At 55.4% G+C, this 22681-nt stretch overlaps 1 protein-coding gene across 1 annotated transcript in view; it reads left to right on the forward strand.

Annotated features, from left to right (window-relative positions):
• Positions 1–22681, forward strand: part of MACF1 (microtubule actin crosslinking factor 1) — a 111123-nt gene that overhangs the window by 42339 nt on the left and 46103 nt on the right. The window contains exons 41-58 of the mRNA XM_069035770.1: positions 795–1028; positions 2330–2473; positions 2559–2792; positions 3380–3607; positions 4145–4660; positions 4954–5130; positions 5589–5712; positions 6022–6230; positions 6756–7073; positions 7895–8061; positions 9054–9210; positions 9925–10042; positions 11298–11360; positions 12070–12311; positions 12798–12927; positions 13736–13935; positions 14631–15126; positions 15710–17181. Coding sequence (XP_068891871.1) covers positions 795–1028; positions 2330–2473; positions 2559–2792; positions 3380–3607; positions 4145–4660; positions 4954–5130; positions 5589–5712; positions 6022–6230; positions 6756–7073; positions 7895–8061; positions 9054–9210; positions 9925–10042; positions 11298–11360; positions 12070–12311; positions 12798–12927; positions 13736–13935; positions 14631–15126; positions 15710–17181 — 5229 coding nt within the window. The remainder of the gene's footprint in view (positions 1–794; positions 1029–2329; positions 2474–2558; positions 2793–3379; positions 3608–4144; positions 4661–4953; positions 5131–5588; positions 5713–6021; positions 6231–6755; positions 7074–7894; positions 8062–9053; positions 9211–9924; positions 10043–11297; positions 11361–12069; positions 12312–12797; positions 12928–13735; positions 13936–14630; positions 15127–15709; positions 17182–22681) is intronic.

Below are 22681 nucleotides of genomic sequence, written 5' to 3' on the forward strand. Positions count from 1 at the left end.
GTCTCTGCTTTTTAATGTTTAAGGCACTTAGCATCTATTTCTACTAAAAGTTTAAAAAATCTGTATTTCTATTTCACTTTGCTGTGGCTTCTTGCATCACAGCTTAGCCAAAAGTTTTAATTCAACCCCTGTGCTTTGGCTTCCCTCTGGGCCTGAGTCCAGAGGAGCTTTCACTCCAGCAGGTTTGCCCTTAGCCTGTGCTGCAGTAGGAGCCCCTGCTGTGGGTGTGCTCCCAAGTCTCTGTGATGCACAGCCTGCTTTGGCTGTGTGAACACGCTCCAGTGCAGGGCTCCAGTGGTGGCTGAGTGACCAGGGGGGATTCCTGTCAGGCTGCTGAGGAGGGAGCTGCATCCTCTGGGAAGCTGCTCCATCACACCTGCCCTGGTGTCCATCACCTGTAGGAGCAGCCCAGTCTCCCCTCCCCGTTTATCCATCTTCTAGCAACAGCTTTAAAGATTATTTCCAAGTTTAGCGGTGGCACCTTGGCGTGGAAATCAGGGGATTGAAGGCTTTGAGAGCTGGTGGTGGCACATGGAGTCGCTGTGGCCTGGTGGCAACTCCAGGCCTGGGTCATCTTCAGACCCAAGGGCAGCCCTGCACACATCCAAGAAACCTCTTGGTGAGGTGCCTCCAGCACCTGCTGCGGAGGAAAGTTGGGAAATGGCTCTCACCTCCATGCTGAGTGTTATTTTGGGAAAGTTTGGTGTTTCTGGGGTATATTTCCTGTGGCACCTGCAGCACAGGCCTGGCTGCAGGGCCATTTCACCAGTTTTACCTTTTCTCCTCCCATTCAGGAGCTGAAGGAGCCCCTCGCCAACACCAAGGCCGAGCTGGACGCCACTGCCTTCGACATCCAGTTCCTCATCTCGGAGCACGCCCAGGATTTAACCCCCCAGCAGAGCAGGCAGCTGCTGAGGCTGCTCAATGAGCTGCAGAAAGCCTTCAGGGACCTGTCAGAGCGTGTGACAGCGCGGCTGGAGGTGCTGCAGGTCTGTCTCCAGCAAGCGGAGCAGACGGACCAGGTGAAGGTCGTGAGCCATCTCCTCCCCGGCTGCCCTTTGCTCGCTGAAGCGCTTCCCAGCCACAGGAACAGGAGCTGAGGCACCTCGGATTTGGGATCTCCCCTGCATGCCACTCCCAGTTCAGAAGTTCTCACGGCACATCATGAGCTTCCTCTAAAAGTCTTTCTCCTTCCCACCAGGCAGGAAGTCGCTTTGCTCCCAAAATGCGGAGCCCTGCTGAGGTCTGGGCAGAAGCCCTCTGCTAGAAATGGGATTGTTTGGGGCTGGGTGGAATAAACCCCTGTAATCCCCCCAGAAATCCCCGTGCAGAGGGGCCAGCACAGACACCCCCCCAGTTTTAATGTCCTATTTCCACTGCACACGTCAGGCACTGCTGCCCCAGGGACAAAAACAAATCCTCAGGTCTCTGCTGCACTGCTGCAGCACCCACCACTGCATGGATCCTCTCCTCCAAGACAGGATTAATGTGGATTTTTTATTAACAATTGCTCTCTGTAACTCTTGCCTGTCCTCTCTGGAGTGTGTGTGTGTGTATTAACCAGTTTGCTTTGCCTTTTCAGATTGAGTGTGCGCCCATCCTAACCCAGGAAGAACTCGCTTTGCAGCTGAAGAGCTCTTAAGAAGGCTCTTTCAATTTGCTTCTGTTGTTTTATCTTATGACTGGGAGACGCAGGCACAGTGTTTTGCACAAGTTTGAACATCACTTTGCTGAAATGCCCAGGGAGAAACTCAGAAACCTTTTATCCCCCCTGGCAAAGGGGGACAGGGGTGTCACAGGGACTCTCAGGTCACATCATGCTCAATTGCTCAAACTGGCGCTTCTGTGTTGTGCTCTGGCAGCAAAAAGGGGAGCTGGATCAGCTACAGAAACACTTTCCCTCTCCAGGGCTCCCTTTCCAACCCCAAATCTTTTTAAAAACCCCTTATTTGGGGTTGTCTGGGGCTCCACAGTGGCGCTGCCTGACTCAGGCCGTTGCTGCCTCTCATTCGGGGAGTTTCTGCTGCTGTTTTAGTGTTTGTAAGGTGGAATGGGAAAGGCACAGAAACTCGTGGCTGAGTTTTCCTGGGAGAGCAGTGCAGCTCCACCTTGGAGCTCAGCGGGCTCCTCGGAGAGAAACCTCGAATGGTGACAAAGGTGCAGGGACGCGGCACCTGCAGCCGGACAGGGAGCGCCTGGAGAGCCACAAAGTTTTCTGTGCTGCATCCTCCCCTTCAGGAGCTGCTGCAGCTGTAACCTCACTTTGCCTTTCAGCAGCGTGGGCAGAGCTGCAGGGCTGGTTCTGACTGTCCCCCTGTCCCCTTTCCAGACGCTGCAGGAGCAACAGGCAGCCCGGGCGCAGAGCCTGGCCGAGCTGAGCCGCTGGCTGGGCCAGGCAGAGGACACGCTGGCAGAGCAGCAGAGAGCAGAAGGGGACCTGCCTGCCTTGCAGCAGAGGCAGAGCGATGTTAAGGTCAGGGATGTTTCAAAACTGGGGGGCCAGAGGTGGGGAGGGTCAGCTCGGGAGTGCCCAGAGCCTCACAGCATCGTCCACCCAGGAGCTGCAGAGGAACATGCACAGCAGGGCCGCCTCCTTTGCCGGCGTCCTGAAGAGCACAGAGCAGTTTTTGGAGGAGAACAAGGCCAAGCTGGAGCCCGGGGAGCTGGCAGCTCTGCAGCAGGACCTGCAGCGTGCCAAGGAGCAGTACCGGGCCCTGCAGGAGAGGACGGAGGTGGCCCAGAAGGAGCTGGAGAGCGCTGTGAGTGCTGCAGTGCAGCAGGAGACTGAGAAGGTAACGTGCTAGGAGCTGTAGCCACCAGGCTCTGCTTGAGGGGGGCAGTGAGGTCCAGTCAGAGTCATTTGGGGTCCTGGTGTCGCCTGGGTGATGTGGCACAGAGCAATTGGTGGCTCCTTCCTGGCTGTTCCCCGGGCAAGGTGTCCCCCAGGTATTTCTGTCATGAAATGCTTTGGGAGTTGCAGCCAGGGATGAGCTGGTTGTGGAGGGAATTGGGGAGGAAAAGGTGCCTTTGTCTGCCTTTGGGGTGACCCTTAACGGATGAGGGTTGTCAGTCACATCCCTGGCTGAAGGTGAGGCTCACACCAGCGGCTCTTTTGGGGTGGGGACCCTGGGTTGTGTCAGGATGAGAAATTCTATGTAGCAGTGAGGCTGAGTTTTCTCACAGCTTCTTTGCACCTTCCAGAGAGCCACAAAGGGTCTGGGAGTGTCTCAGGCATTTGCTGAGGCTGGGAAACTCCTCGGGTTTTGTTTTTTTTTTTTTTCTTCTGCTGATTTTTGTCTCCCTCCCCCTCGCCCCATGCAGCAGTTTGCTGAACGTGCAAAAACTGGCTCGTTCTTATCTGGAGCCTTTGTGCTTTCAGGTGAAAGCTGCCAAAGAGCTGGAGGAGAACAGCAATAAGATCGATTCCCTTTTGAATTGGGTGGCGTCGCTGGAGCAGAAGGGAGAACTCCCGGAGTACAGGCCACACCCTGTCAATGCAGGGACAGGGACACAGGCAGGAAAAAGTCCTGGGGACGTCCCTGACGGCCACGCTGTGGGAGCAGACAGTGCTGCTGAGAGCCTGGACGAGCAGTACGAGAGGCTGAAGGTCAGCACTGACACCTTGTCCCAGCCAAAGCCTTCTGCCCCACACACTGACCCTGGTGTTAGCTGGGTCTGGCCTCTGGAACATGTGATTAATGGGATTAAACACACTCCATATGGGAGGCTCGGGAAGTCCCTGCCTGGCTTCCTGCAGGACATGCAGAATGTGTGGTGGGCGTGTGCCATGGCAAGGTATAATCAGGGTCCAGAAGGTGCCCGTGGTGGCCAGAGAAGGGGTCACTCTTTGGTGGGCAGAGCTCCTGCAGCCCAGCCTGGGATGTTCCCAGTTTTCCCCACCTTGCTGTTGCTTTGTCACGGCATCGTGCAAAGGTTTGGGTTGGAAAGGACCTCAAAGATCATCTCCTTCCACCCCCTGCCATGGGCGGGGACACCTTCCACTATCCCAGCTTGCTCCAGCCTGGCCTTGAACACTTCCAGGAATGGGACAGCCTCAAGTTTTGGGGGATGAAGTCTCGGTCGTGCGCGTGGTGGGCACAGACCCTCAGTCCCGAGCCTCACCTTTGCTCCCTGCATCTTTCAGGCGCAGCACCAGGAGCTGCTGTCGCAGCAGCAGGACGTCATCCTGGCCACGCAGTCAGCACAGGCTTTCCTGGACAAGCACGGCCACAGCCTGGCCGGGGAGGAGCGGGAGCGGCTGCAGGCGCAGCTGGCCGAGCTCAGGGACCAGTACTCGGCGTCGCTGTCGCGGTCGGAGACGCGGCTGAAGCGGGTGCAGCTCCTGCGGGAGGAGCTCCAGAAGTTCCTGCGGGATCACGGCGAGTTCGAGGCCTGGCTGGAGCAGGCGGAGCAGGACCTGCAGGGGATGTACGAGGGGGACGGCGACCCTGCCTCCCTCCGGCAGCTGCTCCTGCGCCAGGGGAGCTTCTCGGAGGATGTGATCTCCCACAAGGGCGACCTGCGCTTCGTCACCATGTCGGGGCAGAAGTTTCTGGAGGGGGATGCTGCGGACGCTGAATCCCAGCTGTTGATGTCCAGGAGTGTGGTCAAGAGCAAGCTGGAGGACGCCACGCAGAGATACACCACGCTGCACTCCAGGGTATGGGAAGGGCTGGGAGCTGGACCCTGGGTGCTCTTTTCCTCCTGTGCTGCAGGGATGGCACAGGGATATTTCTCCCTGCTGCCTGCCTGGACTTCCAGGACATTTATAGATTGTAGGGCAAGGATTGTCTTCTTCAAGGCTTGGGCAACACCTTTGTCTTGCTGTTGGTCTGCTGGTAGTTTATTTAGCCTGTGGCAAGATGGATTTTTTAAAAACTGATTCCTGTGCCTTTCTCACGGGTTGCTCAGTGCTTGTGTGCATCCCTGTCACGTCTCCTTGCTCCTTTGCAGTGCTCCAAGCTGGGCTCCCACCTGAACACCCTGCTGGATCACTACCAGCAGTTCCAGGAGGTGGCAGAGTCTCTCAGGACGTGGCTGCAGGAGAGTGAAGCTGCCCTGGGGAAGCTGCTCTCCGAGACGGTTTCATCCGATCTGGCCGTGCTGCAGAAGCAGCTCGCCAGCACCAAGGTACAGGGACCTTGGGGGATCTCCTGGGAAGCACTGGAGCCTGGATGGGAATTTGGCTGCTCTGAGCAGTTAACAGCAGGGAGGAGACTTGAGCCATTGGGGTTTATTTTTGCTGGTTGAGGGCAAAGATGCACCTGCGGAGGCAGCTGCAAGTCAGGTGGGGTCAAACTTCTGGGAGAGGTGCTCGGAGTAAGGAGCTGCAGTCACGGACACCCCAGAGGGACACAGAGGGGGACACTCTTCCCCCATGAGGGTGACTGAACACTGGGACAGCCCAAACCAGTTCTGATCCAGCTCTGCCTGCAAAGTGGGGGTAGATTTTTCCATCGTTTCCTGATGATTTAGTGATGAAGTGCAGAGGATCCCTCAGAGGGTGTAAATGGAGCCATGAGCTCCCCGAGTGTGGGAATCCTGCCTGGGGCCCATCCCTGATTTTGGCTCCTCTTGTGTGAAAACAGCAACTGCAGGGAGACCTGGCTGAGCACCAGGTGCCAGTGGAGAAGCTCCAGAAGGCAGCTCGGTCCCTGCTGGACATCCAAGGGGAGCCAGCCCCGGACCACGGCCACATTCAGGAAACAACAGGTACAGAGCAAAGCAGCTGCCAGTGCTGGCAGGGAGGGTTGGGGGGAGGGAAAACAAGCCAAGGAGGAGGCAAAGATAAGTCACTTTTGGGGGAATTTGGGGGTAAACACATGGCAGTGTGTCCTCGGGGCATGTGTTTGCATGTGGGGAGGGATGTGGCCGCTTGCGTTGTGTCCCGTCTCGCTGCTGAGTTTGGGGACAGGGATTTGTCATCTCTGAGAGTTTTGGGGGAGCCAAAGGCGACCCTCACTGCTCTCTGAGCACTTGGAGCTCTGTGCCACTGAGTCTCCTCTGCGCTGAACCCTGCAGATGCCATCGTGAGCCGCTTCCAGAGCCTCTCCCAGCAGATGTCCGAGCGCTCGGACCTGCTGCAGAAATCCATCGCCCAGTCCCAGAGCGTCCAGGAGAGCCTGGAGAGCCTCCTCCAGTCGGTGGCTGAGATTGAGAAGAACCTGGAGAGGGACCAGCCAGCCGTGCTCTCCTCTGCCTCCATCCAGGACTCGCTCGCCACAAGCGTGGTAAGGCCGGGCCCGGCTCCCTCACCCAGAGCAGCACCTGCACCGTGCAGGGGTTGGTGGGGTTTCACTGCTGAGCTCTGAAAGCACCAAAAAAATCCCCTAAAAAGGAATATGAGCAGAACCTTTTCTTTTCATAGAGTTGCAGAATGGTTTGGGTGGGAAGGGGCCTTAAGGATCAGCCAGTCCCAACCCTTGCCATGGGCAGGGACACCTTCCACTGTCCCAGGTTGCTCAGAGCCTTGTACAATCCTTGGGCATATCCAAGGATGGGGAAGCTCCAGCATCTCTGGGCAACCTGTGCCAGGTCACAGACTTGTTGAAAATCTCCTTTTTTCTTTGCTAACAAGGGAAAAGCAGAGCGTGTTGGGAAGGTCAGAAAGGAAAGGAAAACCAGCATATAAAATGATTTTTTCCCAGCTCTGCTTGTCTCAACGCACCTACTGCTGCTCCCAGGGGCAGCCCTCTTAGTTTTGCTCAAGAACCTGCCTTAAAAAGCCCCTCCCTCTCCTCATGTGCTCCCCACAGAAGCTGAAGCAGGACATTGCCCGGCAGAAGAGCTGCCTGGAAGCCACCCGGGAGATGGTGACACGGTTCACAGAGGCCGCCGACAGCCCCGCGGCCTCTGCCCTGCAGGACAAGCTGGCCCAGGTGACAGAGCACTTTGGGAGGCTGTGCCAGCAGCAGCAGGAGCGGGAGGACGCCCTCAAGGGCCTCCTCCCCAAGGTGGAGCAGTACGAGCAGCTCTCGGAGAAGCTGCAGCAGTTCACGGAGAGCAGGACGCGGATGTTGGCGTCCGGGAATCAGCCGGACCGGGACATCGCCCACTTCTCCCAGCACATCCAGGTGAGGCTCTGGGGGAGAAGGTTCTGCCTGCACCGGGTTCCTGAGGCAGGATCCAGCTGGATCAGGCTGTTCCCAGCTGTGGGAGAAGGGGATGGCATTTCCCAGGAGCCAGGCTGGTTTTCAGATGGGATCTGTGGCCAGGCTTTTAGGACCCAATCCAAAAGGAGCAGGATTTTACCAATTCAAGACTCCATGGGGTCTTTAAACAGCAAAATACCCCTGTACTGGCAGTGGGGGCAGTGCAGGATGTGACAGAGACCTTGGAGGCCTTAGAGCCAGAAAATCATGGAAGAGACCTTAAAGATCATCTCATTCCAAGCCCCCTCTCAGGGGCAGGGACATTTTCCCTGGGACACCTTCACAAGACCATCTGGCTCAGGGTTGCCTTGGACACTTTCAGGGGTGCTGTGGGCCATGGTGGCTGTGCAGGATTCCTCCCTCTGGCTTCCCACAAGCGTTCAGCTGCAGGGGGTGGTTCATCCACAGCCTCAGAAATGCTCCAAGGTGACACCAAACCAGACGCCTGTGCTGTGGGAGGGCTTGATTTGGCTTGATCTAGGCCCCCCCAGTCCCATCCCATTCCCTCCCATCCCATCCCAGTGACCAGCACTGGGGAAAGTGGGATTTGCCCCTGCAGCTGCTCGAAGTATTTGCTGAGCTGGAGGAGCAGCTGGGAGTGAGCTGTGCCCAGCATTTGGCGCTGGTGCCACGTGTGGCACTGCCCACAGAGGGTCTCCCCAGCTCACCAGGACGTGGCACTGTCCAGTTCATCCCCTCTGCTGCTGGGGAACGTGGTCAGTATCACCCATTGCTGTTGGCAGGAGCTGAATTCGGAGATGAGGCAGCACCAGGAGGACCTGGCCACCCTGGAGCACCTGGCTGAGGAGCTGAGCTCCTGTGGCTTCGCCCCCAGTGCCTTCCAGCAGCAGGAGAAGCTGCAGAGCCTGAAGAAAGATTTCCTGCAGCTGCAAAAGGTGGCAAAAGACAGGTGAGCCCCAGGGAGGGGAGCTTGGCTGCTGTGGCTTCATGGTCTGGACAGGACCCTGTGGAGATCTCCTTTCCGAGGAGGGGGGCACGAGCCAGCTCTTCCTGCCGCCCTCCTCCCACGCCAGGATCCTGAGGCAGCTCTGCTCCAGCTGACGCTTTAAAAAAAGCCTTGGCTGGGGGCGTTGTGAAAAATTCCTGGTGCTGCAGGAGCCGGCGCTCTGCGTTTCCCAGCTCCCGGCGTGTGGGCTGCTCCACCCCAGAGCATCCTGCTGGGTGCTGGGGAGGATCAGGAGTGAGGCTGACAGCAGAGCAGGCCCGTTCCTGGAGTCCCCTGAAACGGGGGTAAAAAGGGAGCTTGAGCAGGGTCAGAGCAGCAGCATCCCCAGGAGTCACACCTCTCCGGCTGTGTCCCCAAAATCCCTGTGGAGTGCAGGGAGGATGGTGGGGAAAAGCAGATGAAACTCCCAATAATCCCCCGTAATTCAGAGCCCTGCAGGCTGCTCGCAGCTGCATCTGGACTCCCATCCAGGGGCTGCCTTGTTTCTCCAGGATGGGCTCAATGGATGGAGCTGTGGCCAGGGAGGGAGGGGCAGCACAGCCTGGGCTCCCCGGGATGCAGCTGCCCAGGGGGACATGGCATGAATGAGCCCTGTCTTCCCAAAAGCGGCGCTTTTCCCAGGACAAAGAGCCCGGGCAGGTTGGCAGTGGTGGTCCCGTGGCTGTTGGCCACCACTGGGGTGCCCGAAAGTGCCACCAGCCAGGATTTGAGGGGGTCAGCAGCAGTGAGGGGCTGGCAGTGGGTGCCCCCCGTTTTGGCTGGCGCTGCCTGCGCTGTACCCAGGCAACATACAATAATAATAATAATAATAATAATAATAATAATAATAATAATAATGATGATGGCTCCTAGAGACACAAGCATGCTGCATTCAAGAGGGGGTAATTACAAGGCAGAGCACAAGCTCTGACTCTCCGAAACCTTTTCACTCCCAGAGAAAAGGATGCGTCGTCCTGCCAGGAGCAACTGGATGAGTTTCGGAATCTGGTTGGCGCCGTGAGGAAGTGGCTGAGGGAGAGCGAAGGCAAAATTCCGCCTGCCGAGACCTCCCTGGGCACCCAAGAGCTGCAGCAGCGCAGGCAGCAGATCCAGGTGGGCCAAGGGAGCTGGAATCAGGCTGGGAAAGTGTGGAAATGCTGGAATGTGAAACAAATCCCAAGAAGCAGAGGCCTGGGAGGTGGTTTACGGTCTCAGGAATCCTCAGCGCGCATCCAGTGGCTTGCAGAGAAAGGAGCAGCCTGAGGGTTTCCTTGGGCACTGCCTGGTTTCCTGTCACTCCCTCTGCCTGCTCAGGGCAGGATTTGGGAGTGGGAGACCCGAGCACACTCGTTTTTGCCGAGTGTTTCCCCTGGTGGATGTGGAAGGTGGCCTCCTGTCACCCGAGCCCCCGCTCCTCTCCAGCGCAGGGATGTGACAAATCGGGATGTGCCGAGGGGTTGACTCAGAGGCAGAGCAGCTCTGCTGAGTCACCCGCAGCCCTCGCACCCCTCAGCACCCGGAATGCCGCGGGATTGGGCTCAGCCGGGCTGGGCTCCACCAGGAGGGGGAGGAGGGATGTCCCCGGAATGGTGGGAGGGAGAAGGTTTCCTTCAACAGACCCATTAGTTGGGAAGAGCCTTTCACTGTTTGATTCCCCCCTGGCAAAAAATAGACGTTTCACACCCACCTGCCTGCTGCAGCTGTGAGCTGGCTCCCTGGGCGCCGTGTCCCGGTGTCACCGTGTCGTCGCAGGGGGGACAGGCGAGGAAGGAAGGGCTGTGGCAGGGCAAGGGTGACCCCCCAATCCCAACCTTTGCTCTTGAGCAGGATCTCCTGGAGGAATGGAAGGGGAAGGGCGCCCAGGTGGAGGAGATTGGCCGCAGAGGGACCCTCCTGGAGAACCTGATCGTGGAGATTACGGCCCCCAACACCCCGCCCAAGGCAGGTGAGTTGTGGCCAGCTCTCCTGAGGACACCTCTGCTGCCACCACTGCATCTTCTCTGAGCCTGCCTCGAGCAAGAAATGGGGTTATTTTCACCTTTTAACCGAATTCAGAGGGGCTGTGGTGATCTGAGTACCGTAGGGCTCAGCCCAGTGGTTGAGTTGCTGGCGCTCATTGCATTAATGCATCAGCCTAACTTGGCTTAATTAGTTGTAGCCTAACGAGCTCTGAATTGCCCTGCGTTTGCTGTGGGGACACAGATCACTGCTCTGATGGAGCTTGGGAGCTCGTGGAGGTGGCTCCTGCTCTTTCCTGGTGATGTTCTTCAGCCTCCTGAGGGCTGGAGTGTTTTCATCAAGCCCCAGCCTTTGGGCTTCGTATCTGGATGACATTTGGGGCTGTGAGAGTCAGATGTGATTTACTGGTCTCTTTTTTGGCTTCAAGTCCGTGAAGCAATGAGATTATGTCTGGTTCATTTGGAAACCAGCTCAAAGATGTCTTCCAGCCTGTGAGAAAAAGTCCCTGGACTCTCATCGCTGATGGGAATTTATGGGAATTTATGGTCAGGATGTGTTTGTCAGGATTAAGTTCATGAGCAGTTCTTTGGGAAACCATCAGGAGAAGTGAGAAGAGGCTTGTGGGTGACCACAGGTGCAGCCCCTTATGTCCATGAAAGCTGTAGAATACGTGGTTAGAAAAGAGAGACTTGCCTGAAAATCATGGATCTCCCTTTGGTTGTGACATCTGGTGCCCAGGGAAGGGCCACTGGTGCATCCTGCATCTCTGGGCAAAGAGAGCATGTCCACAGGGCTGGTTGAATGGTTTCATCCCATGAACAAAGGGGGATGTGGGGGAGTTAATCCCTTCGGAGAAGGCATTCAGCACTTTTATTGGGTATAATTCACAAAATCATGCTCAGGGTAGCAGCAGAAGTGGCCTGCGGTCCCCAGTATTGCAGCCCAAGCAGGAGCCGCATCCACCCCGGTGTCTGGGTGATGTTGGGATGCTGGGGGAGCTGCCCAGCTCCAGAAGCTTCAGCTTCAGCAGGAAAGTGAGGGGAGCAGCAGGAGGAGAGATAAAGGGACTCCAAACTGAATTAATGCCAGTGCTGGGCAGGCCGGCGGTGGAGACGCCGCGTCGGTGCTCAGTGGTCCCTGTCATGCAGCAGCCATTCCTCGCTTGCTGTCTGCATCCCTAACACTTCTGTCTCATCCCTCTTGTCCCTCTTGTCCCTCTTGTCCCCGTCCCCTCTGCCCAGGTGCCACTCTGCCTGCTCCAGGAGGCTCAGGAGGCAGCGTGAACGGATACCACACGTGCAAAGGTGAGCTCGCTGTCAGCGCCGCCGAGCCACGTCCCTTTTTTGTCCGTGCATTTCCATTCCCTGGGAATACAAACCTCGATGTGACACCGTCAGCACCCCGGTAGAAGGGAAGTGAGCTTGGCAATGGGTTGGGAATTCTCAGCTGCGGAGATGGAGGGTGGAGGTCAGGCTGAAGGACAGAGAGGGGCAGCCTTGGGGAGCGACAGCACCCTGACACCTCGTCAGGTGGTGTTAGGAGCTGATAAATGGGAGATCATTTTAAGGCCTGCAATTAAATTTATTGCTTCTGTGGGATTATAACGGCATCCAGCCCTCCAGTTTGAAGAGCAATTTTAATTATTGCCCCTTATCTGCTGTTAGTTCGCCGGTTCAGCGAGATAATAGGTGCATAAAAATGGCTTTATACCTCGGTGCCAAATTATTTAACCTTGTATTAGCAGTGGCTTTATCAAAGGGGGGCTCAGCTTGCACCAGGCTCACAAACAGAGTTTGTAAACTGTCAAAGGGCATAGGGGGGACAAGTGGAAAATCCCCCGTGGCAGGAGAGGTGAGGATGATGCAATGTCACTCCACAGACAGACGGACGGAGCGTGGCCTCTTGCTCCTCATCTCGGCTGTCTGTGGCTGCCTGGGGCTAGGTTAGAACCTGCTAATCTGGGGTGGAGAACGTGGGCAGTGGTGCTGACCCCGGGCTGGATTTTGGGCGCAGATCTGACGGAGATCCAGTGCGACGTGTCGGACGTGAGCCGGCGGTACCAGGCGCTGGGCGCGGCGCTGCGGGAGCGCCAGCAGCAGCTCTCGGCCATGCTGGACAGGATGCAGGAGGTGCAGGAGGAGGCCAGCTCCATGCTCAAGTGGCTGGAGTCCAAGGAACGGACGCTGTCGGAGCTGGACGCCTCCTCCTCGCCCACCAAGACGGAGACGATGAGAGCCCAGGCTGAGCACAACAAGGTGATTTCTCTTTGCGACTTTCTGGGATCACAGGATCACAAAGTGACCCTTGGAGATCATCCAGTTCCACCCCTCTGCCATGCATCTCCCAAAGGATCCCGGAGATGGGCTTTACTGCACGGGATTAGTCACAAGGGTTTACCCTGAGTTAAAGAAGGGCATTCCCAGATCAGGAATTCCAGGCAGATCCATGGAGCAGCAGCCCCAAGTTCCCTTTTGCTTTTAGACCTGTTGCTGTCAGGCTGAGGGAAAAGGAGACTATTTGGAGCCCTTGCTGCTGGGCCACTCCAGCTTCTCCTGGAAAGCAATTCCCAGCCTTTCCCTGCCCTTGCAGCCAGGTTAGCTCACACTATTGCTAACAAATTGATTTCATTAAAGAGCAAAGAAGAGGAATTGTCCAGCTCCAGCTTGTAGCTGCTTTTTTCCATTCCTACTCGGTGATTCTTTCACCCCATATCTGAGGAAGTTCAAATCATTCTTTTCCAGGCATTTCTGGCTGAATTGGAACAGAATTCTGGGAAGATCCAGAAGGTAAAGGAAGCACTTTCTGGCTTGCTGGAGAAATATCCAGATTCTCCAGAAGCAGCGAACTGGAAGAAGATGCAGGAAGACCTGAGTAAGTGCCTGAAGCACTTAATGAGGCTTCTGTCTGCAAACATCACGTTAGACGTGGTTCAGGAGTGTGGGGCGATCCCAAAGTCACGCTAGAGCAGAGTCACTTCTAATTAAAATTCAGTAAATAGCAAACCTATCTCCGAGCTGTCTGGTGTGGAAGGTGTTCCTGAGATGAGCCCTGTCGTGATTAATGAAATCTCTGTGATGGATGTGGATTTTGAAGACTTGCCTCCTTAAATTGCTCCTTAAAAAAATAAAAAGGGGGCGGGGGGGAAAATGTGTTAGAGGCACGGGTTGATTATTTTGATTAAAAGCTTCACTGCTTGATATAAAATTCTAATCATTAGTGAGGCTATCCTAGGTAATTAAGTGTTGACTAAACAAGGCTGTGTGTTCAAAAAGAAGCCCAGAGATTCTCTTCTTTGAAACAGCAGGAGCCTGTTGACGGAGTTGTCCGTCCAGGAGATCTGAGTGTGCTGTGTGAGGACAGGAACACATGAGAGTATCCTCATTTATCGGGCCAGGGATGTGAGATGGCTCACCCAAGGTCAGAGCAGCTCACAGCAGTAGTGACTAGAGCACAGAAATCCTGCTTGCAAGGCTTTATTTCCTAGGAGCTTCCAGACCACGTAGCCACTCGATTTGGGTAATGGCTTAGGAGATGGAGAGTGGATAGAGCCACGCTAGTTTGATTGGAAAACAGAGGAGATTTCCCCTTGGGAGAACAGTGGGGAGGGGAAAACAACCTTGGTGATGGAGGGGTGGGCAGGCCAGGGGCTTGATCCCAGCCAACAGAGGTGGTGCTTCAGATTGCAGGTGGGAGAGGGCCAGCCAGGCCACGGCGGCGCGGCAGCAGAAGCTGGAGGAGTCGGCCACCCAGCTGGCCACGTTCCAGGCGGCCGAGGCCCAGCTGCGGCCCTGGCTCATGGAGAAGGAGCTGATGATGAGCGTGCTGGGCCCCCTCTCCATCGACCCCAACATGCTGAATGCTCAGAAGCAGCAGGTGCAGGTGAGAGGGGTTGGTGTCTTCACGGTGGGCTCGGGATGGAGGGGAGTGTCTCGCCCAGAGTGCTGTGGAAGGTCGTGCTTGCCTTGCGAGCGCTCTGGCGTGCCGTGAGCGTTCAGAGACCTCGTGGCTCCTCTTCCAAGTCCTCCAAACCCCGCTGAGCCCAGACTGCTGTGAGTAACTTGAAAAGGGTGCAGTGCTCAGCTCCCTTCCCGCACTGGATTGACTCACCAGTGAATCACTTGGCCCCTCCTGGAGAGTGAAATTGCTTTAAACAAGGCCTGCGCTGACGCTCTGCAGGACTTGCTAATGCTGCCCCTCTGCCTGCCAGCCTGGCCCTTCCATTCCTCCTGCTTCCAGATCCTAACATGGCTGTAACCAGCCACATCACGGAGCAAAAAAAAAAAGCCCCAGTGGAGATAATCAGATTTCCATCTCATCTAAGTGGTTTGTGCTACATTACGAGACAAATAAGAGAGAGAGAGAAAAGTCCTGGAGTCGCAGACCCCTCCCAGCTTTTTAACTTCCAAGGTCACAGTAAATCCTGGGCTACCCGGCCCAACTGCTGTCCCACCCCAAGGCCTGTTCCTGCTGATTCCATGGGCTGGATAAAGCCCCTGGAGCTCTGCTTTGTTTTGACTGTGTGTACTCGGAGCTGTCAGTTTTATGCAAACATTTTAATGTTGTTTCTGTTCCAGTTTATGCTGAAGGAATTCGAAGCTCGCCGACAACAGCACGAGCAGCTCAACCAGGCAGCTCAGAGCATCCTGACTGGCCCTGGAGATGTTTCTCCATCCACCAGCCAGGTGCGGGATGAGCTCCAAGGGGTCAACCAGAAATGGTCCGAGCTCACGGAGCGCCTCAACTCCCGCTCCAGCCAGATCGACCAAGCCATAGTAAAGAGCACCCAGTACCAGGAGCTTCTCCAGGGCCTCTCAGAGAAGGTGAAGGCTGTTGGGCAGCGCCTGAGCAGCCAGTCTGCCATCAGCACCCAGCCTGATGCCGTCAAACAGCAGCTGGAGGAGACCAGTGAGATCCGCTCGGACCTGGAGCAGCTGGAGGAGGAGATCTCAGAGGCTCAGACCCTCTGTGATGACCTCTCCATCCTCATTGGGGAGCAGTACCTCAAAGATGAGCTGAGGAAACGTCTGGAGACGGTGGCACTGCCCCTCAAAGGGCTGGAAGATCTGGCAGGTGAGATAGAGGAGAGGTTGCTTAAGAGATGTTGGGATGTCGAGCTCCACCCCTGCTCTTTGCCAAAGGGCTCTCCCATCACTGGGTTTATAAAAATAATAGGGGAAGCACCATATATCACTTTTTAGGGTTCTTCATGGGTGTTTTATGTGGGACCAAGCATGGGAGAGCTCAAACTCCAGGAATACCTGAGCCTGGAGAGGGAGCAGAGGTGTTTAGCCCCACTGATGTGGCTCTTCAACAAGCAGGGGTGGCACGTGCTTGGGAAAAAAAAAAAAGCAGGTTCCTAAATCCAGATTGGGGCATGGAGAAGCCCCAGGGGTCACCCTCTGATCTTGGGATGCATCTTCTGGTTTCTCAGAGGTTATGTTTAGAGACCGGTCCGGAGAGCTGAGACTTCTGCATCATCGCTGCCTCTTACTACTTAAGAAATTTATGAATCAGTGAGCAAAGATGATGCAATGGAAAGCTCCTTCCTGTTAATCAAAACACAGTTGGTGCATCTGAGATGATTTTAAATAATTGCACTTCGCTTATTTGATTTGAGCTTAATTGTCGCCTTCTAATCTCATTCCCGTTCCAGCCGACCGGATGAACCGACTGCAGACTGCGCTCGCGAGTTCCCAGCAGTTCCAGCACATGTTTGATGAACTCAGGACCTGGCTGGATGACAAAAGGTGCCAGCAAGCCCAGAGCCAACCGATTTCTGCTAAACTGGAGAGGCTGCAGAGCCAAATCCAGGAGCAAGAAGAGTTCCAGAAGAGCCTCAACCAACACAGCGGCTCCTACGAGATGATTGTGGCCGAGGGAGAATCTTTGCTGCTCTCGGTCCAGCCTGGGGAGGAGAAGACCACTCTGCAGAACCAGCTGGTCAGCCTGAAAACACACTGGGAGGAGCTCAGCAAGCAGGCTGCTGACAGACACTCCAAGCTCAAGGACTGCTTGCAGAAGGCTCAGAAGTACCAGCGGCACGCGGAGGATCTCCTGCCCTGGGTGGAGGACTGCAAGGCAAGGATGGCAGAGCTGGAGGTAACCCTGGATCCAGTGCAGCTGGAGGCCACTCTTCTGAGGTCAAAGGCCATGCTGAGTGATGTGGAGAAGCGCCGGTCCCTGCTGGAGATGCTCAACAGCGCTGCCGACATCCTGATTGACGCTTCCCAAACCGACGAGGACGACATCCGGGATGAGAAGGCCGGCATCAACCAGAAGATGGATGCCATCACAGAAGAGCTGCAAACCAAGACTGGCTCCATTGAAGAAATGTCCCAGAGGCTCAAGGAGTTCCAGGAGAGCTTCAAGAACATCGAGAAGAAGCTGGAAGGGGCAAAGCACCAGCTGGAGATCTACGATGCCCTGGGGCCACAAGCCTGCAGCAACAAGAATTTGGAGAAGCTCAAGGCGCAGCAGGAGGTGCTGCAGGCCCTGGAGCCACAAGTGGATTATCTGAAAAACCTCACTCAAGGTCTGGTAGAAGATGCTCCAGACGGATCCGACTGCTCCCAGCTCTTAAGCCAAGCTGAGGTGGCTCAGCAGGACTTCAAGGCTGTGAAGCAGAAAGTCAATGATTGCTGTGCACTCATGGAAAACAAGCTGGAAGGGATCGGCCAGTTCAACAGCAGGGTCAGGGAGATGTTCTCCCAGCTGGCGGACCTGGATGATGAGTTGGACAGCATGGGCCCCATAGGGAGGGACTCTGACAGCCTCCAGTCCCAGGCCGAGGACGTCCGCGCCTTCCTGGGCAAGCTCCACCAGCTGAGGTCCGACATCGAATCCTCCGAGAGCGAGTGCAAGAAGATGCTGGAGGACGAGGGCAGCCCCGACTTGCTGGGGCTGAAGCGGGAGCTGGAGACACTGAGCAAGCAGTGCAGCAAGCTGACCGAGAGGGGCAAGAACCGGCAGGAGCAGGTGGAGACGACGCTGTCCCGCGTCGAGGACTTCTACAGCCGCCTGAAGGAGCTGAGCCACATGACCACGGCGGCCGAGGAGAACGAGGCCTTGCAGTGGGTGGTGGGGACAGAGGTGGAAACCATCAACCAGCAGCTGGCAGACTTCAAGGTCAGTTTGATTCCATGGTGGTTTTGGTTTTTCTTTGAAGTGGAGTTCGGCGCTTGAAGGTGGTGTGGTTTTTTGTGGGCTTCGAGCCGTGGCGTCTTCGTTGTTTGTTGCTGTGATGTGAGTGGGTTTGCACTGAAATATCCTTGCTCTGGAGGGTGTGAAATCCTGCTGGTGGACTTGATACTCTGTGGTGAAAAGGTGTGGAAAGATTTTGGGGTTGGGCAGGAAAATCCCTGTTCTCCTGGCGATGTGTGATGTTGGTGTGCCAGCACCTCGTGGGCTGGTAGAGGTGGGTGGCATTTCGATTTTGGGGGAGGAAAGGAGGGGTTTGAGTCCGTCTGAGCTGTGAATTTGAGAGTGTAGTCCGGATCAGATCATCCTGTGGGTCTGCTTCTGCCTGGCCCCCCACTCCTGCTTGCTGTTTGCTCCATCTGGGTCACCTATTGCGTCCATTTTGGGATCCTTGGGTACAAAAAGAGCCACAGATAAACTGTGAGACGAGGAGTGCGCCCAGGGAGTAAAACCAAGGTGAAGTTTTATGTGGGCTCTTCACATTTCCAGCAAGGAGCTGATGGAGACCATCAAGACTTGAGAGAGGGAAGAGTGTGAGTGTGTTTGATGCATTTCCATACAGTGTTATGGTGTCGGGTCATGCTGTTACACTACATTAATTACATTAATACGGCTCAGAAGTTCTCTTGCTGTGAAACTTCTATTCCTGATGTGCTCAGGAGCTGATGATTGGGCTGATTTACATCTGGCTGCTCGTTTCCTGGTGTTAATGGGGGGGCGGGAGGGAGAAGCAGTTTTACAGCCATTTACTTTTCATCTCATGGCTAATTGATCCCGTTCCACCACTTGAGCAGCTCTGTGAAACCTTCGCCAGGACAAGGGTGTTTCTGGTTTTGGGGGATGCCTATCCAAAAAAAATCCCTGGAATTGTATTTATGGGACAAACTCAACCTCACCTGATGGTGTTGCTTGTGTCGGGCAGTTTGCTTTGAGCAAAGATGGGAAGGATTTAAATTCATCATTAAACACCACAGAGTCACTTGGAACAAATATATCCAGAAAGGAGTTTTTAGTCCTTAAAATCAGTGAACCTTTCCTGCAGAGCAAGGGATTATTCCCAGCTGAGCAGCTCTCATTAGGAACAATGACAAAACCCAGACTGGGCAGGAGCAGCTTAACCCACCGTGGGCTTTGCACGTGGTCCACAGCTCAGTGACCTTGAGGATGACCCTTCAAGGCATGGGTGACCCGAGCCGAGGGGGTTTGGGGGTCTGAGGTGTCCTTACCAGGAGTCATTCGTTGGCCATCGAGGCCACGCGGTGCAGCTGGGGCCTCTGTGGGTGGGAAAGTGAAAGTTGCAGCCGTGGTGGGAAGGTTTTGGCTGGGAACGAAATGGGGGAGAAGCACAAGGGGTGGATGGAGCAATCGTGGTTACAGCAGCATTCCTTCATTCCTTCATTCCTCCTTTCCCCCTTTCCTCCATTCCTGCCCTGCACGGTTCATCCCGGGAACGGGGATTTTTGCACAAATCCCAAATGTTGCAGAGCTGATCTTGGCAAAGCTTCGCCTTCTGGTCCTCTCTAAGAGAAATACAACCCCAGATCCTGATCTGCACGTGGAAGGGCATCAGCAGGGCCTGGAGGGAGAGCTGTGGAAAAGCCTGGCTCGTGCTCTGTGCGGAGCTCAGGGGCTTCTCTTGGTTGCACCAGGCTTTTGTTTCCCAATAAATTCTCTCTCTAAGACAATATCACACCTCTTGCCCTCCTTGGATTGCAAACCAGGGGCACGCCTGGAGCGTCCTGGTGGAGCAGAGGAGCTCCTCATCCTGGCAGTGCTCTGGGGGGAGGATGGGGTGATGGATGGGGTGACGGATGGGGTGATGGGGGCTCTCCGGGAGCGGTCGTGCTCTGTCTGTCCAGAAGGCTCAAATGCAGGCAGATATTATGTCTTAAGGCATTAATTTTAATGAACATCTGTGTAAATGAGATGCAAATTAGGCATGGCCCCGGGGCTCCAGGCAAGTTGCCAATGGAGCCCTGACAAAGGTGGGCACTTCTGGACTCATTGTGTCCAGATTTTAATAAAGAGGATCCATTGAAGGCTCTGGTGGAGGCTGGGAACGGGTGACTTTGGAAGCAGCTTATGTTTGAAGCTTCCCGTGTATTTTTCTTTTCCCTCAAACTTGCCCCAAAAGGCCACAACCTCCTTAACTTTTGGAAAACTGCCATCCGTGCATTTCCTCTCTCCCCCCCCAGCCCCTTTCCCAGGTCACAGAGGGACTAATCCTGGCTTTGGGATGGATGAGCCCTCTCCTGCTGTAAGTTTTCCTCCTGGCTGGCTTCCTCCGAGGCGGGAGGCTGGGAAGCAGCTGTTGGATCATGCTCAGGGGGAAGCTTTGTTTGCAGGAGGGGTTTTGGTTCAGCGAGCGGATGCAATTTTGGGGACGGACCCTCACCAGCTTCCACGGCCATCAGGAGCCAGGAGAACGATCCAGGGTGGAGCTGGAGTACAGGGAGTGCAGGAAATCCAGTCAGGATTGTAAGAAACCCATCTGGAGGAGACTTTAAGGGGTCATCGAATTCAGCCCTGAGTTTTCTGGTGAGATCAAGTGCAGCTGAAAGGCATTTCTGTGGTTTGGAGCCTGTGCTTATATGGACATCCCGATGGATCGCTTCGGATCCAGCTGTGCCACAGGAGAAATAACAGGGATTTAGCTCATGTTAAGCTGTCAGAGCGAAGGAACCTCATCTTTAACTCCTGATCTCCAGCAGGAGTTTAACCCAAGTGGCTCTCGTTCCATTGCTGCCTCCAAGGAGCCCCTTTTTTGTATAAAAAGGAGCTAAAAGTTGGGAGAATCTTTGCACTGAGCTTCACACGGCCAAGTTGGGCTCTTCAGCATGAGGGATGAGTGCCGGGCACCAGCAAGAGCTGCTCGTAGGAGTTTCCAGGCTGGGGCACTTCTTCCCCTTCCACTGTCTCTGCTGTCAGCTCAGGTTTCTCAAAGCTCACGCTGATATTAAATTTTAATGACTGGAATCAAATGAGCTACAGTTGAGATGTTACTAAACATAACAGCCCCGTGGATTCAGTTTGGCAAACAGCAGAATTCCCCAGGGATATGTGATTCCCCAGGTACAGACGAGACAGGGGGGTCACTCACGTGAAGCCATAGGGGCTTTCTCCATTGCTTTATCTCCAGCATCAGCAACCCCTGATCAGCTGGAAAACCCCAAGTGAGAACCCTTCACCCCAAAAATCGTGGAACTCATGGGACAAAGCTTGTGCTGCTCAGTGTGAGTGGCTCATCCTCCTTCCCACGCTGAAGAAGCAGAGGTGAGGTTTGCTGGCTGGGAGCAGAGGTGCCAGAAAGCCCCAGGTGTGGGCTCGTCCTGTCTGGCCAAAGAGCACCCATCAGCCTGGGCCACGGAGCTGATGGAGTCACATTCCTGGGTGTTTTGGGGGAGACATCTGTGCTGGGCTAGCTTGGCCTCCTGGCTAAGCAAGCTTAAGCCTGGCTTTTGTTTATCTTTTCCACGGTGGGTTTTGAACTTGGGTTTCAAAGCGTGGCTTGTGCTTGGCGTTGGCAGTTCTGAGCTGGGACCCTCTTTGATTCACGGTGCTGTTTTTGGACAAATTCTTAACGCTGCCACATTTCACCTACGAGGCAGAGTGTTAACGCTCAGCCCTGGCTCAGAGGTGCTGGCAGGGATTTTTGGGCTCTCTGCCTTACAGTGGTCAGGCGTGAAGGATCCTGGTGCCTCCCCAGTCATGGGTTTGTAGACTGGTTTGGGTGAGAAGGGACAGGGACACCTTCCACTATCCCAGGGTGCTCCAAGCCCCGTCCAACCTGTCCTTGGACACCTCCAGGGATGGGGCAGCCACAGCTTCTCTGGACCTTCACTCCAGCGAAGAATCTCATGCCAGGGTGCTCTGCTTTGCTGGGGACGCTTTGTCCCCATGAGGAAGATGAGAGCAGGATCACCCCTGCGTTCCCCCTGAGCTGTGCTCAACAGCCACAAGGGATTTCTGCAAGGATCTGGAGCGCTTCCCCCAAAACGAAACCGAAAGGTCGCCGTCACGTTGGGTGGGTGCAGGTGCAGTTGGCTGGCGGGGGGGACACCTGGTGATGTGTCCATGGGCTGGTGGCTCCTGCTGTCACCACAGCTGAGCTCGGCAGCAGCGCCGGGGCACGGCACAGGAATGTGGCGAGCCAGGACCTGCCGCAGCTGGCACAGCCAAGCTGCTTATCCAGGATCTCTCGCCTCCCAGAGTTAATTAAACCCCACCCTGGAGAGGAGGGAGGAGCAGGAGGGGGTCTCCCTCATCCAGCCTTCGGTGGGTGATGGCTTTGCCAAGGCAGCGGAGGGAAGGGATGGGATTTCAGGCTCCTGCCTCTCCTCCTGGCGTTTTTGGGGAGGTTTTTTTTGCAACTGGAGTTGCTCAGTGCGGTGAACTCTGGCTCTGCTGTGTCACACCAATAAAGGTTTAGTGCTGGATGATGAAGAGGGGGGAGGGAGAATCCCTAGACAGCAATAACTGAAGCCTCGGTTTTATTTTAGAGCAGGTCAGGTTGGCCAGGGCCCGTGCAGTCGTTGTGCCTCCAGCACCCTCTTTGTCTGCTTCAATGAGAAAAAAAAAATTCAGGAAAGAAATCCCGGGAGTGGTGATGCAGTGAGTGAGGCCCAAACCAGAATTACTCATCTGGCCATTCCCGTGCTGCTGCCTGACGCTGCTCCCTGGGAAAGGCAGCAGTTAGCCAGGGCTGGGGAGCCCACGAAGCCTCCTCCTGCCCCTCTGCCTGGCTGGGGGATGTCAGCTTCTCTCAGCACTTCATTTATGACTCGTAATTGCCCCAACCTTTCCACCAGGGAGCTGAGTCAACGGTGCTGTCCAAAGTGCCACAGGTGCCCCTAACTGCTGCCTCCTGTCCCTGGGTTTGTCCCAGGTGTCCCTGCCTGAGGGTGCCGGTTTTGGAGAGGGGGCTGCCAATTGATGTGACCTCATCGTGTCCCCTGCATGAGCCACTGAGGCAGGGAGAGATGTGGGATGGGGACGTGACTGCCCAGCATCCTGCACTTTCACCTCGGATATTTTGCAGGAGGATCAAAGTTTGGGTTTCTCCCTGGAAGTTTTGTCCCGTTTAGGTTTGCAGTTTGTGCTCCCCAGTGGTCCCTGGGTGACCTTCCTTTGTAGGGTGATCTCAAGGGTCTTTTCCAGCCTCACTGGTTTTGTGGTTCTCTCTCCAGGACTGGCGGCTCTGCTGCTGCTGCCACTGCAGAACCGCTCTTGAAGGTCAGAGAATGGTTTGGGTTGGAAGGGACCTTAAAGATCATCTCATTCCAACCCTCCTAAGGAGGGCAGAGAGGAAAAGCAGCATCCCAAATTGGGATTGCTGGGCTGAACTGGAGAGCAGGAGTGACTCCATGTGCTGGTGGCACAAGGCATTGACACCAAAGCATTGACACTCAAAGCCTTGATTTCTGGAGGC

This window comes from Aphelocoma coerulescens, chromosome 23 (genome assembly GCF_041296385.1).
Source record: "Aphelocoma coerulescens isolate FSJ_1873_10779 chromosome 23, UR_Acoe_1.0, whole genome shotgun sequence".
Taxonomy (NCBI): domain Eukaryota; kingdom Metazoa; phylum Chordata; class Aves; order Passeriformes; family Corvidae; genus Aphelocoma; species Aphelocoma coerulescens.